Raw genomic sequence first — 19,831 nt, 5'->3', positions numbered from 1 at the left:
ATACTACAGCTGTTTATTTTCCATAAATATTGCATCATAGTCCCTATTCCCTCAGATAAAAAACCAGCTAAGCTCTTGGACCCCTTCTCTCTTGCTGCTCAAGCATGACTCCCGGCTTTCAGGGCTCTCAAGCTCCCATAAACAACGGACTGATGGACTGGAATTAGTCTGATGCTATACTGGACCCAGCTTCGCCATGGAATGGAAACTCGGGACACTGGCTTTGCTTTTAGCTCTACTAAAGCCCCAGCTGCACCTTTTCCAGGACTGGTGTAAAGGAAATGGGACTTTGAAAACCAAGGGTTATAATTTCACGCAAATAAAGCTTTCTACCACATCCCAAAAAATAATAATAAAATTAAAAACCAGCCAAGGATACCACTACAGCCAACTACGATCATTGGTCTCATGGGAGTGTCAACGAGCTCTCGAGTTTCAACTACAGTCTATATCTCACTGACAGCAATAGGTAAGAACTGTAGTCATGAGTTGAGAAAGCAAGCAGTAGGAAAATTAGAAGGCTTGTTAACAATGAAAAATCTTCCTGAAAGCTATAATTTTTAAACAAAAATTGTACTTAACAAAATCTTAAATATCCATGCAGATTCTAACATGTGGATCTAACACTTTCAGAGCAGTTTTCTATAGTTCTAAAACTCTATTTGGGAACTCATAATTCCATTAATTGAAGGGTCAATCAATGTCAATAAATATTTTTATTCTGAATAAAAATGAAGTATTTTTATTTAACATTTTTATGATATTTATTACGTTGTTTCCTTGCTACTGCTTTCAGAAACACGTATGTCAAGAAAGGCAGAAAAGTTCAGTTACCTCTGTCAAGTACTCAGGGGAACCAGACACTGGGTAGGCTTTGGTAACAAATTTTGCAACAGAAGGCATGTTGATAAAACCTTTCCAGATGAAGTTCAATCGAGCCAAGAATGTAGACTCAACTTCAACAGTTCCAGGCATCTCTGGACTAAAAAGATGACATTAAAAAGTTTTCAGCCTACAGATATGTTCATGAATAAATGTATTTTCTACACCGTCATCAATTATTTCTCTATTTTTACATGTCAAAAAGGCTAGAATATGTAAAGGCTATTAATTAAAATATATTTTCACTTTATAAAATTATACTCATATTTACATGGTCATGCTTTACAATGTCATCCTTCTTAGTTGGCTTAGAAGTGCCAACAATTTTCCTTTAATGACCTTTCTCCTGCCTTTTGGTATGAACATAATTAAAGGCAGTTTTATAGTCAAGTCCTCACATATTCAAATCTCTAAATTAACTTTCCCAGTGTTGTTCTTTTATCTCAATTAATTTAGAGCATAGGGAGATACAATTACTTTCTCAACGGTTCCTAAAAAATATATCATTTTTCTGTTATTGAAGACCTCCATGTGTAAGTTGGCAAGTATTTATAATAATCGTTATAGGTTATATTAAGAAAAAATTACCGTGGAGCAGGAGAGAATGTTGACTTTGGAGACTCTTGTTTCTCTTCCTCAAAGAATTCAGAAGTCAAAATATTTGAGGTTGAAGACAATGCATCTGCTATACTTTCTGCTTCATTGTCTGAATGTTTACGAGATACTCCAACAACAACTTTCACCTTTTTTGGAGAAAGATCATCCACAGGTGGTGCCATTCGACCTAAAGCCAGAAACACCAAAATAAGCTATATTTGTGAACTGAAATTTGTGTAACTTTATTCATTTTTACTCCTAAAGTTATTCGGTTTCTCTGACTGAATTGTTGCATGACCATACATTTCCTGGAGTAAATTTTAATCATATAATTTCTCATACTGATATATTATACCTCTCTGATTAATGTGAAAAATTAGATAAAAAAGGATGTTAAGCAGCTCAGACAAGCTGAAATGGAAATATAACTGGAACCTAAAATAGGTTTCATGATACCCTAGCAAATTTTTTAAACTAAATGACAACAAATTCCAACAATTTTCAGAAGTATCTTAAGAACTAAACTAAGTAAAACAAATCCATAGCCTACTTTGTGGTACATGAGTAGTTCATGTAACACATGCATAGTGCAGTGCGACTTCATTACTAAACATGAAAAATATTAGTAAAGTTTAGAAAATGACAATGCTATTACATCAAAAAGAAAAAAAAAAATCACTAAAACGTTCAGAAAATACGCCTAGTAGCATTAACCAATGTTTTGTGTGCTACCATTACCAAACAATTGCCATAAAAATATTTAAAAGTAATAGAAATAACTTAAAGTATTTTTATTAAGATTTTTCCCAGATAAATGAACTGGGTATATTTAAATACTAGTAAACATCGTGGATAGCTTTCTTTAGGGGTAACAGTGTGTAAAAAAACACTCTGCCCTTGAGTCTTTACCACTGTACAGAGACTGTACAATTCTGGTAAGATATTTTTATTATAGGAAATTACATAACTTATAATACATTTCATCTAGTCTCTAGTATAATGATGGAGAGCAACAATCAACTAACTTAAAAGAATTTTTCATGTTCTGAACAAAGTATTATTCCTTTAGTATACTACTGTAAAAATATAAACATTGAGAACTATTATCTCTCGAGTTTAAAAAAAACTCTTGATCCTTTACCTTAATGAATAAACTGAATATAAATGTAAAATCTTCCTTAACACATGACCATTTCTTAGGCCCTAACTCCAGTCAATCTCTAACGTGTTAATATTACTAACTTGGGTATTTTCTCAAAACCCCTACTTATTTCCATCTCCAATGCTACTACTTTAATTAAAATACCACCATCTCCCACTTGGACTCATCTATTCTTTCTCCTTTCTGTTAACTTCTTCCACTGTAATCTCCAGGCAAAGTCAGATATATCTTCATAAAATTCCAATCTTATCAAGTCATTTCCCTTCTAAAACCATTAAGTCACTATCCACTGCTCTTAGGTAAAAAAATAAAATCTTTAATGTGGCCTACAAAAGTAGATTTTTCAGCATTTTTTATTATGATCTCTTTTTACAGCATGATCTCTTACTACAGGGGTATATGTACATGTGCTTATCCTTTATAGATATGCGTGTATGTATGTCTGTATTTTTTGTTATATATAAATAACTGCTTTTCCTTGAAATTCTAGTCACTGGATTTTATTTCTACTATTAAGTTACAGTCTGCAGTTTGAAAAGCAACGGCTATAAGATACTATGAAATCTGATTTCTAAATATCTCTTAAAACAAATCATGTGCCTTTCTCTTTCTTGAATTCAAGTCAAGCTCATGCCATTCCCAGTAGAATGGTCTATTCCTCTCTTTGCAGGCATAGTTCTCAACCTTCATGTCTCAGTGTAAATGTTAATTTCTCAGCCAAACCTCCCCTAACAATGCAATCTAGGCCAGGTCTTTCTGCTACCCAAATACATTGATAACAACTGTACTTCTGTAACTCAAATCATCACCTGTCTGTCTTTTCCATTAGACTACAGTTTCTCTTAAAGCCTGGATAACATCTGTTTCACTACTACTATATTCCCTTCTTCCAGCAAAGTGCCTGGCAAGGATTTATTAAATGAATGACCAAAAATACAAATATTAGAGAAGCCATAGCCCATTTGACTCAGTGGACAGAGTGTCAGTCTCAGAACTGCAGTGTCTGTCACAAGCTCAATCCCCAGCAGGGCACATGCAGGAGGCAAACCAATGAATGTGTCTCTCTCACATCGATATTTCTCTGGCTCTCCTCTCCCCTTCCATTCTCTCTTAAAAAAAAATTCAAATGGACACATATCCTCGGATGAGGATTAGCAACAACAACAAAAATACTAGAGAAAAAGGTAATTTCTGAAGTTTCATTACATATAATACGTTATGAATATTATTTCACTCCTTCACTTACTAAATGACAGTACCATCACGACTGCTCTCAATTTCTGAAGTCTATTGTAATGGTTAAATTTTAGTCATTTGACAATGGGTTGATAAATTCAGATATTATATAATACAACTGATTTTAAATAGTAAAGTACACAATAGTATAAAATTACATGCCAAGCCTGAAGTCACAAACAAAAAATGTGCTATTGCTCAAAGGGAGTAGGTAGGTGTTCCACCACCAATACTGGGAAAACAAAAATCTACTTAAATTATAAATACAAGTAACCCCCTTTCCAAGTGAAAGCAACATTTTAGGAAGAAAAATTTCCATTTACCAATGCAAATTTTGCAGTTAAGATCAAAAAGATGTTGTCTGTGTTGACTTGTGGTATCTTTAGACATAGAGTCAATCTCCTCCTTTTGTTTTTCAGATCCTTCAGTCTTTTCCAAAGACTTGTTACCTGCAGGTTCCTAACAAAAGTTAGAGCAAAATTAGTTTTAACAGATAAAGTTTGGCCTCAATTAACATCAACTTTTATTTCATACTGGCATTTTTCTAAAATGAAACTGTTCCATTTACAGGTTGTTTTTAACTACTTTGTTAAATAACAAATGTTTAGATATTAATTGACTTAAAACAGAGCAAAACTTAAACATTCCTTTCTTCAAGATGTCTAATAAGATTTCATATTATTTTCTAATATCCTCCTATCTAATAAAAGACAAAAAAGGTAATTAACCATACCTCCGCTACACTTCCCATTGGCTAATCAGGGTGATATGCAAATTAACTGCCAACAAAGATGGCGGCCAGCAGCCACACAGCTGAAGCGAACATGAAGCTTGCTTGCTCCAGTGATGGAGGAAGCCAAGGTTCCCCGCCTGCCTTGGCCCGGCTCTGAGCCCAAAAGCAACAATGTTTCAATTATAGCTAAACAAACCCCAGATAACTGCTTTCAGTGGCTGAGGCCTCAGAGCTGGGAGCACCAGTGACGGCAACAATGTCTCAATTATAGAAGGTAAATAAATCCCAGAAAAAAAAAAGAAAAAAAGGAGAGGCTGGGAGCTTCAGTCCGGGCCAGCCTGAAAACGGCCCTCAGCCCCTCACCCAGGCTGGCCAAGCACCCCAATGGGGACCCCTACCCTAAAGGGGGTGTGGCCAGCCTGAAAACAGCCATCAGCCCCTCATCCAGGCTGGCCAGGCACCCCAGTGGAGACCCCCACCCTAAAGGGGGTGTGACCAGCTGCAAACAGCCATCAGCCCCTCACCCAGGCTGGCCAGGCACCCAAGTGGGACCCCCACCCTGATCTGGGACACCCTTCAAGGCAAACCAGCCAGCCCCCACACGTGCACTAGGCCTCTATCCTATATAGTAAAAGGGTAATATGCAAACTGACCCTAACAGCAGAAAGACTGGGAATGACTGGTCACTATGATACACACTGACCACCAGGGGGCAGACGCTCGACGCAGGAGCTGCCCTCTGGTGGTCAGTAGCTCCCACATGGGGAAGCTCTGCTCAGCCACAAACCAGGCTGATGGCTGCCAGTACAGTGGTGGTGGTGGGACCCTCTCCTGCCTCAGCAGGGCTAAGGATGTCTGACTGCAGCTTAGGGCTGCTCTCCGCTGGCAAGTGGACATCCCCCGAGGGCTGCCGGGCTGCCAGAGGGATGTCTGACTGCCATCTTAGGCCCAATGCCCCGGGGAGCAGGCCTAAGCCAGCAGGTGGTCACCCCCGAGGGGTCCCAGACTGCGAGAGGGCACAGGCCGGGCTAAGGGACCCCCATCCCGAGTGCACAAATTTTTGTGCACCGGGCCTCTAGTTTATAAATAAGAAGTTTCACTTCTTATTTAAAAAAAAAAGAAAAAAGAAAAAAAAAAAGTTTCACCAGCTCTCAAACTACAGTCTGCCTAAGAAGCACTTACACATGTCAAGGCCTACTAAGGAATTCACTACGTCATGAAGACCCCAGGAATATACATTTTAACAACTGCTTAATAGCTGCCCATAATACAGATAGTCTATCCACTACATACAGAGAAACAATACTTTAAACACTCCCAGAAATCCTTTAAACCAAAAAAAAAATAGGCTACTTTAAAATATATACATTTTTTTTAAGACTCTTCTTTCTACTTTAAAAACATTAGGCAAAGAAACCTTTTCTGAATCTGTATGCTTTGAGCACTATAAAACACAACATTTTTATTATTTTTACCTGAATCTCCATGGCTGCTTCCTGTTCTTTCATTGGAGCATCACTCTCAATTTCTATTTCACCCTTATGAGTTATTTTTGTGATTGGTCGTCTTTCCACTTCTCTCTGCTCTTTCTCAATCATCTCTATGGTCTAACAGAAAATATTTTAAAAAAAATAAAGCTCAGCAATAAAACATAATAAAGAACGTGTAGCAAGAACTTAAAAGGTAGATGAGAATGCAAGAGGTTAAGGAAGGTAAAGATGGGTCCAGTTATTTACCTCACCTTAGTTTAATACAGATCATCATTTAAAGAAAGAAATCAGGTACAAGGCCTAAAGATAAACAAGCAGGTCTTTACTGCAGATGATACTTACAGCCCCAGTTTCAAAGAAGAATGGCATGTGCATATTTGGGATATGGAGAATAAGAAGAGGAGATACTATTTTCAAAAAATAAAAAATAAAACAGCCCTGGCTGGCGTGGCTCCTTTGGTTGAGTGTTGTACCATGCACCAAGAGGTTGCCGGTTCAATTCCTGGTAAGGGCATGTGCCCAGGTTAGGAGTTTGATCCCCAGGAGGGGGCATGCAGGAGGCAGCCAGCTGATGGTTCTCTCTTATTGATGTGTGTGTGTGTCTCTCCCTCTCCCTTCCTCTCTCTCTCACTAGATTAAAAAAAGATTTTTTTTAAGTAAAATAACAGGAGAAATTACACAGTCTGAAAGTAAAGAAATATGTGAAAAAGCACATAGGAACCAAGATGACGGCATAGGTAAACACGAGAAATTGCTGCCTCGCACAACCACTTCAAAAATACAACGAAAAGACAAAACGGACATCATCCAGAACCACAGGAAGGCTGGCTGAGTGGAAATTCTACAATTAGAAGGAAAGAGAAAAGCACACTGAGATTCAGAGGAGCTGCAGAAGTAAAGTGCAGAGGTACGGAGGCACACACGGAAAGGGATGGCAACTGAGGATGTGGTTGTCTTTTTCGATCGGGAGGGAGTCTCGAGCTCCCAACAGCTCTGAACTCCAGTTCTGGGAGAGTCTCTGGGGTCCCAGACTCATACAGGGAGAAACTGGACTGTCTGTCATCGGGCGGAACTCGAGGGCAGCTTTCTCTCAGAGGAGAGCTTGTAGCAATTACTGTGGGACACTGAGACCTGGGGCCACTTAGGGCAGGACTGAGGATCAGCCATAGCTGTTTGCTCCACCCCCCTACTGATTCCCTGAGACCCTGCCCCACCCAAGCTATGCGCAGAGGCTTTTGCATATGAATGGTTTGGCCCTTTGAGATCTAAAATTACCTAACAAACTGCAGCTGGATCAGAGAGACCCAGAACATCCAAAAGAAGGCCCAAGGCCCCACAGCAGCTTCATTGCTTCACAGCTGGGCCTCATCTGGGCACCTCCAAAACCCAAACAAGGAAGAGGAACCTACAGATCTCTCCATAGCTCCTGCTGGGTAGCCTCAGACAGAGGCTAAATTAGCACCTCTTTAAAGATCGAAGAGCCAGTGGACCCAGTGGTCAGAGTGGGACCATCCAGATTACAACTCCTCAGATCCATAAGAGACACACTCGGGACAGACTCAGTGAGCACCAAAGCCCCACTGAAGCAAGTCTTGCCCCAGAAGGGTGTCTCCAGCACAGAAGTTCTCCCACGGCAGACAGCTGATTCTCACAGCCAATTGGCCTGAAGGTCAATTCCTCCCAGTGATACCTACAACAATCAAGGCTTAACTACAACAAGACTGTGCACAAAGACCACAAGGGGGTACACCAAGAGTGTCCTCCTCAGGTAATTGGGGAGGCTGAGCCACTGGGGCCTATAGGACACCTAGCACAGAAAGCCACTCTATCAACACGGGGAAGCAGCCAGAATGCGGAGACAAAGAAACAGGTCACAAATGACAGAAATGGAGGAAAGCAAACGACTGGATATAGAGTTCAAAACCACACTTTTAAGGTTTTTCAAGAATTTTCTAGAAACCGCCGATAAATTTAGTGAGATCCTCGATAAATCTAGTGAGACCCTTGAGGATTTGAAAAAGGACCAACTAGAAATTAACCATACACTGACTGAAATAAAGAATATTATACAGACTTCCAACAGCAGACTAGAGGATCACAAGAATCAAGTCAAAGATCTGAAATACAAAGAAGCAAAAAACACCCAACAGGAAAAACAAAAAGAAAAAAGAATCCAAAAATACAAAGATAGTGTAAGGAGCCTCTGGGACAGCTTCAAGCGTACCAACATCCGAATTATAGGGGTGCCAGAAGATGAGAGAGAGCAAGATATTGAAAACCTATTTGAAGAAATAATGACAGAAAACTTCCCCTACCTGGTGAAAGAAATAGACTTACAAGTCCAGGAAGTGCAGAGAACCCCAAACAAAAGGAATCCAAAGAGGACCACACCAAGACACATCATCATTAAAATGCCAAGAGCAAAAGACAAAGAGAGAATCTTAAAAGCAGCAAGAGAAAAACAGTTAGTTACCTACAAGGGAGTACCCATACGACTGTCAGCTGATTTCTCAATAGAACCTATGCAGGCCAGAAGGAGTGGCAAGAAATATTCAAAGTGATGAATAGCAAGAACCTACAACCAAGATTACTTTACCCAGCAAAGCAATCATTCCGAATTGAAGGTCAGATAAAGAGCTTCACAGATAAGAAAAAGCTCAAGGAGTTCATCAACACCACACCGGTATTAAATGAAATGCTGAAAGGTATCCTTTAAGAAGAGGAAGAAGAAGAAGAAGGTAAAGATACAAATTATGAACAACAAATACACATCTATCAACAAGTGAATCTAAAAATCAAGTGAATCAAAACAATCTGATGAACAAAATAAACTGGTGATTATAATAGAATCAGGGGCATAGAAAGGGAGTGAACTGACTATTCTGGGGGGAGGGGAAGAGGTGTGGGGATGCGGGAAGAGACTGGACAAAAATCGTACACCTATGGATGAGGACAGTGCAGGGGTGGTAAGGGCAGAGGGTGGGGTGGCAACCGGTAGAGGGGAGCTATGGGGGGAAAAAAGAGGAACAACTGTAATAATCTGAACAATAAAGATTTAATTTTAAAAAATATGTGAAAAAGTATAATATATGAAATCAAGGCCTTTGGTACTTCAAACTAGATTTGGCAGAAGATCTACTTGTAAACTTAATACCTAAGATGCAGATAAATATTATGAAGAATCAGGTAAATTATGTAGAGTTAACATGAAGTATAAGTAACCAGTATTTTCTAGAATAAAGGGCTAATGTTCTGAGGCCATTGTAATAAAATAGTGGATGATGGGTTACCTCATACCTCAAGTCACATACATACTCACTTAAATCTTTAAAGGTATTTCAAGTTCACAACCTTCAACTAAAAACTCTTAGCATCAGTGACTTTGAGAATTTTTTAGTTTTAAAAATGCAATATGGTGCACATATTGTATATGTTACATAACATTCCAGTTAGTGCTACTTAATTAAATACACAACATTTCTGTGAATACATTAAGACATGGCAATTCAGGTCAGTTTTATCAGTAAATTTGTTATAGGAAAAAACACTTTTCAGATCTTTCGGCATTTGAAACTTCAAATGGGGATTATAAACCTACAAAATTTTCATTCTGAATTAAATCTGGCTCTCCAAATTACTAATACTCATAATACTTTCAAACTGGGCTTCTGAAAAGTCAAGATGTGATTAAGGTGCACCTATTTCCCCACCTTCTGCTTTACAAATTATATAACAAAACACAAAGTATTTATGTAACCTGAAAACTTGAGAAAATGAAAAAAAACAGCAGAGATCAAGAAAAATGAAAGATAGCATTTAAGAACAAGGCTAAACAACTAGAAGGCTTAAAAAATATAGACTTTAATATAGTCAAACACATATTCATAAGTAATCTTACATGTCTGTTTTCTCTTCGTCTCCAAGCAGCTAACTCTTTGGAAGCTAGTTCTTCTGGACTCATTCTTATAAGATGATCAGGGGTTACTTCTCCTTTCAGTACTTTTTTAAATAATATCTGGAAGTATTTTAAAATGGGAAGGGGAGAAAAACATTTTCAGGAGAAAAAAAGCGGCTACCCAGAAACTTGTAATAAATAAGATGCAATTTTGAAAACTGATTTATAAATGTTTTATAATTTACATATTGCCTACTGTAAGATTAAAAGACAACCTTGTAGCCTAGGAACTTATCGAAGGCAGCAAAATACACATCTCATAAAAAGCAACACATGATGCAGAAGCACATACACTGGAAACATTACAACATCTATCCCAAAGCTGTATTATGTCTTCCCAAGGACACCCTGTTATAACAAAGTACTACATAAAAGAGCTTTACTAAATATGATGTCTTTCATATTTTTAAGATTGCATATGTTTAAATCTTAGCAGGCCTGTAGGAATTCCAGAGGGAAGAATCAACTGAAAAAAAGAAACCTAAAGGAACTAATTTCTTATTGAAGAAAAACTTCCAGATTATACAATTCAGAAAGTAATAGATCCCCTAGCCAGTGGTCGGCAAACTGCGGCTCGTGAGTCACATGCGGCTGTTTGGCCCCTTGAGTGTGGCTCTTCCACAAATACCACGTGCGGGCGTGCATGTACAGTGCGATTGAAACTTCGTGGCCCATGCACAGAAGTCGGTATTTTGTGGAAGAGCCACACTCAAGGGGCCAAAGAGCCGCATGTGGCTCGCGAGCCGCAGTTTGCCAACCACTGCACCATAAAGTAAAGATTCTACACTGTAGAATTCTCTTAAGTAGCTGTTAGAATATTTCAAGAAAATACTTAAACTACATACTATAGCAAATATAGGTATGCAAACTGACAAACTGCTATCACTTATGTGAAAGCTTTGTCAAATTTAACCAAATATGCAAGGCATTTGCATCTACACACACACACACTTTTAGATACTAAATCACAAACAAGAAATCCCAAGAAAGTTAAGTTTTCATTGTGAATGTTTACTCCACTGATAAAAGATACTTAGAACTAAAGTCATATTTAATGTAATAAAAATGTCTTAAAATAGTTTTGTTTTTTTATCTAAATGCAATTTATTTTAAGGAATGCAGTTATTTTCTGATTTAAATCAGAAGTATTAAATAGTATTGTCAATTTTAGCTTAATCATTTTTGAAGAATACATACGAATTCTTTTTAACAAATTGGACTGAACAAGGAACATAAAGCAAAGAAAATTCACATAAATCAGTTAAGACAGATTTAGTATTTTATATTTTAATAGACTCATTCTATAGTACTAGTCACCACTAAGCAGAATTCAATCCAGAAGCAAAAGACTATTAAAATTCCATGGTCTCACTCCAATAAATTATAGATCTACTGTATTACAATCTTAAATCCTTATGCATTCAGTAAAGTAAGAAGCGTAAGTATCTATGAACATGAACAAAACACACTTACATTGTTTTTAGGATCTTTCAGGTTGAACATCAAACTCCTATATTTGTTCTTATATTTAGCATCTGTGTCCCGAAAAAAAGAGAAAAGCTCTTTTTCAATTTTTGTGGCAACTTTTGCTGCCTTTTCCTCTGGTACCTTCAAATTTGAATCTGTAAGTCTTAAAATTAGAACAATTTAATTATTTTTCAAATACAAGAAGCACATATTATTCAATCTTCCACAACAGTAATGTGTATTACCTTTTCATCAGAATGTCTTTGAGAGAGTGTCTGACACTCTGTCGGATCTGATCTGCAGAGGGCTTGGCAGCAGGGGCAGCAGGAGGATGCACATTAGGCGCTCCTTTTTCAATCTTCTTCTTTTTTACCTCTTGCTTCTCGTGAGCACCTAATTTAAATAAATATAAAAACACATTACATTGTTTCTAAAAACATATTTTTCTTTTTAATACAGACGTAAATTTATAAACAAAACTGACTGATTAAAAATGACTATTTCTAACTACTCCATATTGAAATATTCTTGACATTCTAAATCTATATATGGTGACAGATGTGGTGATCATTTCATAATATACAGAAATATTATATCATTATGCTGTATAGCTAACGCTAATAACGCTGTGCCAGTTATACCTCAAGTTTAAAAAAATTTTAATTAGAAATTAAATAACTAAAGCTAAAAAATGATACAGCCTCTTTTCCATTTTAAATAATGGCTTTTAAAGCTAGTTTCTTTTCACATATATGCATTAACTTTTAAAAAACTATTTAGAAAATGTGGCCTGAACTTATTAAGAGAGCAAATAATGTAATGATCTTACTACTACCACAAAATTCATGAATCTCCTCTGGTTTTAAAACAAACGTACTTGGCCCTAACTGGTTTGGCTCAGTGGATAGAGCGTCGGCCTGTGGACTGAAAGGTCCCAGGTTCGATTCCGGTCAAGGGCATGTACCTTGGTTGCAGGCACATCCCCAGTGCAGGGTGTGCAGGAGGCCGCTGATCGATGTTTCTCTCTCATTGATGTTTCTGACTCTCTCTCTCCCTTCCTCTCTGTAAAAAAATCAATAAAATATATTTAAAAAACAAACAAACGTAGTTGATTGATATTGTAATTTGAATGTTAAGCTTTTCAAATGATTTTCCAATCCACCATTACTAATTCCTGTGCATCTCCAAAAAATGTCGAACATTCCACTACTCTGACCTCCTATCACACCAACTTATTCTAAAATCTCCTTCCTCATTCTTAAACCTATCCTTTTTATCGTCTATGCCAGTGATGGCGAACCTATGACACACATGTCAGACGTGACACGCGAACTCATTTTTTTTGGTTGACTTTTCTTTGTTAAATGGCATTTAAATGTGTAAAATAAATATCAAAAATATAAGTCTTTGTTTTACTATGGTTGCAAATATCAAAAAATTTCTATATGTGACACGGCACCAGAGTTAAGTTAGGGTTTTTCAAAATGCTGACACGCCGCGCTCAAAAGGTTCGCCATCACTGGTCTATGCCCTCACTCTCCCACATAACCAACTTTGATTAAACAGTCCAACACTATTACCACTCCTTTGCATACTTAATGCCTTTATTCTCTCTCCTTTAAACCTCCGCACTGGCAAAATCACAACACCGAATAGCCTACGAACAGCTTAAGATAACTGGAAAAAAGCTCTGGTGTGGACAGGTCTCACTTTAAATTTATAAGCCACAAATCTTAAGTAGATAACTCAATCTATTGCCTTAGTCCTGTTAAATTTTCTCAGAAAATTTCCTCTCCCACTTTCAAAACATCAATTTTACTCGTGTTCTCCTCTCTTCTCAAACCAACAACGCTTTTCCTCACCTTCAACCTCATTTGATTTTCTCACTTCATATTTTTACTAAGAAAACAGAAAAGTGTCAGCTATCACATCTTCCCATCACTAAATCAACCTGTATCTGTCCTCCCTATCATATACCATCTTCCTTTTCTATAACCTAACACTTCAATGTGAATCCCACCCCCTCATCTCATGGATTTTTAAACTTCATCCATCACATAATCTCTCCTATATCACCAAATTCTGTTTGTCTATGGGATCATTGCCATTAATGCTGTCTATATCTCCTTAAAAAAAAAAAAGTCCTGGGGCAGGCTATGAGTTCAATGGGACAAAAAGGTAACACAGGTAATACTTCCTCAATAATAAAGATTTTTTCAAAATAAATAAAAAGTGCTAGATGCCATATCCACTTCTAGTTAGCACACTATCTGTTCCCTTTAACAGCAAAATTCCTTGAAAGAGTTATCTGTAATCATCTTGTTCCTCACTTTCCATTCTTCCATAAGCCACTACAATTGGTTTCTGTTCCCACTGCTCCACCAAAATCATTCTAATCAAGGTTACCAATAATCTCTATTTCACTAAACCACATACTTAATCTATGTCCATCTTATTAAATGTCCAGACCAGACAGCATTTGACATGGTTGATTATTTCTTCCTGTATCAAACTTCATCTTGCTTCCAGGCCACCATGGTCTCTTACTACTCTTATCTCACTCAGGCCAACTGCCTCTTCTTCCCAACTTCTAAATGTAGATGCTCGCCAAGGGCTGTGCTTCTGTCTCTTCATTATTGAACTCTACCTGTATATATCTAAGTTTGGACTTTAAATTACTATGCACTGATAAATACTGTGATTCTCTATCCCATTACTCTACCTTTTCTTCATAGTGTCTAAATTCTGTTAAATAGCATACCATTTTCTTGTCTGTCTTCTCCCATTGGTATTTAAGTGCCATGAAGGAAGGAGTTGTACCTTAAATTCATTAGTACTTCCCCAAAATTTAAAGTAATGGTTTTTAATTTCAAGTAAGGTTAATCACCAAAACATTAAAATGTTAAAAATTTTTAATTTCCCTAAATATTTTAACTGATAGTATATGAAATAAAATATAAATACATTAGTATATAATAATTTCTATTAATCTCACTACCTGGTTTTGAAGCTTTTTCCCCTGTGCAAATAACAGCTGTGGAATCTTTTGGTATTTTTTCACTTTTTTCGTCTGAGGATCTCCGAGGTAAAACTGGTTGTCCCATCTTTCGAAGAGGAGCTAGCTGCCATTTTTTCATTTCACTATCTCTACAGTCTGATGAGTTTTTACCTTCACCAGATTCCTGAAAAAAAAAGAAGAAAAAAAAGTATTTAATTACTAGAATTAAAATTTCTACACTATCTTTAACTCAAGCCTCAAGAGATATAGACGAAAAAATTAAACTTTATTAGTATTACAACCTATAACAATATCAAACATTTTCTATTCTTTGGCCCAGTAACTGTTTAAAGGGATTTTTAAAGATGCACAAAAAATAATTCAATTAGCAAAAAGGAGAATCACCCTTTCATTCAAAATCCATTTGTTAAGCATGTTTTCTACAGAACACATACTAGACTATTTAGTTCTTTTATATAAAGGAGAACTAAAAAATAGAGATCACATTCCCAATAACAATATTAGAAAGAAAATTAGAGATATAAGATAGAAATAGTCCTCTTAGTTGCCTGTGGATATGGGAAATGGAGGGAAAAATTGTAGAGAAACAGGTATTATATTTTTCACTATTTTCTAAAACAAATGAAGTTCTATTCATCCATAGTAAGTGTATCAGTTAAGTTCTCAGTGTACTAATTGTGGCAATTTTAACTCCCATAAGGTAGAACAAACCTTCAGGATACCTGCTATTCTTATCCTAATATAACCCACAGCTGGTGGTGAAACTGGCATTCTGGGAACCCTGGGAGAAATCAGTCACATCACACTAGTGTTTAAAAGACGGGGAAGCCCGGCCTGCATGGCTCAGTGGTTGAGTGTCAACCTGTGAACCAGGAGGTCACGGTTCAATTCCTTCCTGGTCAGGGCATATCCCCAGTTTGTGGACTTGGTTCCTGGTGTGGGTGCGAGGCATGAAGGAGGCAGTCGATTGATGATTCTCTCTCATCAGTTTTTTTATTTTTTTCTCTCCCTCCCTCTCCCTTCTCTGAAATAAATAAAATTTAAAAAAGTAAATAAAAAACATGGAGAAGAGCACTGTATATAGACATAAAGTCATAGAGTACATACAAAAACTGATTTTCTCCAGACTAGGAATCTTCTAATTTTATTTATTTACTTTCTACTTCCCTAAATAGACTTACTTGAGAGCAGGAATATATTTCAATCAGGGCTATAAACCAAAGTCTGGTATCAGGCTTGGCATACAATAGAAACTCAATAAATGGTTTAACATAAAAATCTAGGGGTAACAAGTGATTTTTAAAGAGCAGACTTCATAAACTAAAAGCAGACAAGTCTAAATAAGATTCAACGGTTCATGAAAAAGGAAGCAGTTATCACTTGGATAGCACATGCATTTACAAAATCAGACTAAGTCTTTTTCTGGAAATGGGGGGTTTCTCAAACCATTTACAATGTTAATGTTTTTTTAAATGTCATTTTAGACAAGATGGAGACAACTCAGCTAAATGACAAAACAATGAGCCATATTTCTAAATGGCCAAGAAATTGTACCCAAGAAGTGATGAGTAATAGTTGATGATAAAAGAAGTTTTCCAAAGGTGTGTTATAAATTCTTCTCAATGGAGCTTTCAAAGTATTATCAATTCTTTGGTGCTAATCAGATCAATAAAGAAACAGCATATATCAGAAGGACATAATCTGATTCCAAAGTCTTGGCAGACAGAAAACAGTGGATACAAGAATTTGGCAAACTGGAACTTAATCCAGACTTGTCATATAAGGAGTGTCTGAAAGAACTGAATTTGTAAGTAATAGAGATTTTGGAGAAAATACGCGCATGCTCTTAAATCTGAATGGTAGGACTAAATGATTTCCAAGATCCCTTCCAACTCTACAATTCATGTTCACTGTTTTTTGGGTGATACTTAACTCTCCATGTACGTTCGTTGCCACTATGTTTCCTCCCTAGCGCCATCTATAATAACGACGAATCAATTAGAAAAATAAACAACAGTAAAAAGGCAGACAAAGAAAATTTATACATTGCTCCTGTAATTGACTAAATATCTTTAAATATCTATTTATAAAATACTTTTAGAAGGTAGTTAAAAATATAAGAATGAGGGAAAACTGACAACTTTTTTAAAGAGTCCACATTTTAAAAGAAAAATTATGAGGTGAGGGTTCCAAGCAAATACTAGGACAAAGGTAAGACAAATTGATTACTTTTCCTTACAGAGAAAAATAAAACTCTTTCATTTGGAAATAATAATACCAAACATAGTTTAAGGATTAATAGACATTTACGAACCGAAAAACTTTTTAAAATTTTTTTATTCATTTCAGAAAAAAAGGGAGAGAGATATGAGAGAGAATGATGAGAGAGAATCCTTGATCAGCTGCCTCCTGCATGCCCCACATTAAGGATCGATCCCAAAACCTGGGCATGTGCCTCAACGAGGAATGAAACCATGACCTCTTGGTTCATAGGTTGATGCTCAACCACTGAGCCATGCCAGCTGGGCTGAAAAGCTTTGTAGAGAAATTTTATCAGTAAGCACAATTTACAGTTAACAATACAAGATCACACACACACATCCTACACAGAAAATCCAAGTACCAAACTAGAGATTAGAAATAGCAAAAATAAAATCTGTATGTTACATAAAAATCCATCCACTCTTATGGAAAAACTAGGGGCCCAGTGCACAAATTTTTGCACAGGTGGGGTCCCTCTGGGTGGCCTGCAGGGATCGGGCCAAAACCCGCAGTCCAATGCCATCTGCAGCTTCTACCTGCCACCCCTGCTCATCCCAGCCCCACTGTGCCTGCCGCGGGCTTGCACCCAATCAGTCCCGATCAGGAAAGGCTCACACTGCTGCAGCAGTGCTTGCCAGCCATGAGCCCTGCATCTGGCGCCCTCCCAACGGGAATGGCCTGCGGGAATGGGTTGAAACCAGCTCTCAGACATCCCCCGAGGGGTCCTGGATTTCGAGAGGGTGCAGACCAGGCTGAGGAACCAGTACACTATCGGGCCGGGGAGGGACCACAGGAAGGCTCCAGGGTTTTCCGGCCCATCTCACTCAGTCCCAATCGGCCGGACCCCAGCAGCAAGCTAACATACCAGTCAGAGCATCTGTCCCCCAGTGGTCAGTGCATGTCATAGCGACTAGTCGACCAGTTGACTGCCCCCTGGTGGTCAGTGCACATCATAGCGAACAGGTGAGCAGCCTTAGCATATCATTAGCATATTACACTTTGGTTATTCGGTTGTTCTGCCATTCAGTCTATTTGCACATTACCCTTTTACTATATAGGATAGGACTAGAAACCCGTTGCACGAAGATTCGAGCAATAGGCCTTCCTTCCCTTGGCTGCTGGCACCTGTTTTCCTCCGCCACCCGGAACCCAGGCCTTCGGTCCGGCCGCAGCAAAGAAGCCAAGCCTCTTCAGTCTTCAGTCTCCACTCTGGCCGGAGCCTTCAGTCTTTGCTCCGTGCCTGCATATGCAAATTAATCTCCATCTTTGTTGGGTTAATTTGCATAGTCACTCTGATTGGCTGGTGGGTGTAGTGGAGTGACACAATTTGCATATTTCTCTTCTATTAGTGTAGATAAGTTTGAAAATGTACACTAGAACAATAAATCCTAAGGAGAAATTTCAAATTCTAATTATTAGCCTACACAAATTTATTAAGATAACAGAAAACATTAGCGAGAAGCTCACCCGTTTTAAAATTTTGACCTTGTGCTTCACTGTATCATCTGTACATTTGGTTTTGTCATTTGTTGATGTGTGCTTTGATAATCCAAGCTTTTCATAGTCCATTGTTTTATCTTCAGTATGGACTTCAACTTTAGCTTGGTTTTCCAAAATATCTGGATCTGTTTCTTCAGTCTTTTTATCTTCTTCAGCACAACATTTCACACACACATATTCTTTGTCTTCCTCTCCCATTTGCTGTGCTTGAGAAAGACTTAACCCGACACAATCACCGTGAAACCAGTCATCACATCTTCCACAGCCAACCATAAACCTGGAAGAAGAAAAAAAAAACTTTGATACATTTTCTTTAAAATCAATGTCAAAAGCCTAAATTTTCAAAAATTAACTTTTTTTGTATGTTTTCTATCTTTAACCCATTCTATCAGTTCAACATGGAGCAAGTTTTCAAAAAGAATATTCAATGAAAATGAAACTTTTCTCCTCTGGTATGAATGAGAAAATACTGAAAACAAAAAAAAAAACCATAAGACTAAAATAAAGGGCAACTGACCCTCGTCAGTATACTTTATAAAATAAGAAATTATAGAATTTCTCTACTGAGAAGGGTGGTTAAGATCTGTAATATGAAGAAAAAAAAAAAGATCTGTGATGTGATCACAATCCACCAAAGTTACATTTAACACAGATCTGTCATACATAAAATTAGAGAATTTATCCAATGAGTAATTTTAAATGACAAAAGCAGAAAACAAAAATGCAACTCAAAAACTAATATAATGGAGTCTCTCAAATTGTTTATTAACCATCTTAATTATATAACTATTCCTTGAGCTTAAAATACTGTGTTTCAGGGTGTGACATTGATTTTGCTAAAAAATCTTTAAGTACTTTTGAGTGTGGACTTCCTTAATTCTGACCACTTCACCTAGTAAACTTTTTCCAAAATAAAGATCAATACTATATGTTAATGTGAAAATATTGAGGATGACTTTTAAAAAAATTTCTAAGCAATGTCCTTATAAAAGTTTTCCTTTTACGGCATTTTATCTAAGAAATAACTTCACGCCCTAACCAATTCGGCTCAGTGGATAGAGCATCGACCAGTGGACTGAAAGGTCCCAGGTTTGATTCTGGTCAAGGGCATGTACTTGGTTGCTGGCACATCCCCAGTTGGGGGTGTGCAGGAGGCAGCTGATTGATGTTTCTCTCTCATCAATGTTTCTAGCTCTCTATTCCTGTCCCTTCCTCTCTGAAAAAATTAATAAAATATATCTAAAAAAAGAAATAACTTCACTAACCCATGAAAACGTCCAGGGCCATGAGATTTATGACTCTAAAATGGCAAATCAGCAATTTCAGGGAGAAATAATTTACATATTTTACAACCTGTTAGAAAAACTACAAAACTCAATCATGTTTAACATTTTCATTTTTCAGGTTAGTAACTCATGCTATGTTCAGAAAATTAAGATAGAATAATTCGGGTCTATTCTTTAACAATAAGACTTTTTATTGATTTTAGTAGTAATAATAGTGGCACCTCATGTCAAAGGTTTTATTT

The 19,831-nt window shown here is 37.3% G+C and overlaps 1 protein-coding gene across 2 annotated transcripts in view; it reads right to left on the bottom strand.

Moving 5' to 3' along the window:
* Positions 1-19,831, bottom strand: part of PHF3 (PHD finger protein 3) — a 97,001-nt gene that overhangs the window by 8,649 nt on the left and 68,521 nt on the right. For both annotated transcript variants that reach the window (XM_081093643.1, XM_081093642.1), the window contains 9 exons: positions 18,271-18,580; positions 14,521-14,704; positions 11,768-11,915; positions 11,529-11,685; positions 9,999-10,115; positions 6,086-6,217; positions 4,201-4,336; positions 1,471-1,666; positions 835-982 (listed from right to left, as the gene is read on the bottom strand). In XM_081093643.1, coding sequence (XP_080949769.1) covers positions 835-982; positions 1,471-1,666; positions 4,201-4,336; positions 6,086-6,217; positions 9,999-10,115; positions 11,529-11,685; positions 11,768-11,915; positions 14,521-14,704; positions 18,271-18,576 — 1,524 coding nt within the window. In that variant the 5' untranslated portion in view covers positions 18,577-18,580. The remainder of the gene's footprint in view (positions 1-834; positions 983-1,470; positions 1,667-4,200; positions 4,337-6,085; positions 6,218-9,998; positions 10,116-11,528; positions 11,686-11,767; positions 11,916-14,520; positions 14,705-18,270; positions 18,581-19,831) is intronic.

The sequence above is a fragment of the Myotis nattereri genome (assembly GCF_964212035.1).
Source record: "Myotis nattereri genome assembly, chromosome: 6".
NCBI classification, from domain to species: domain Eukaryota; kingdom Metazoa; phylum Chordata; class Mammalia; order Chiroptera; family Vespertilionidae; genus Myotis; species Myotis nattereri.
This window is presented reverse-complemented; position numbering and strand designations above follow the sequence as displayed.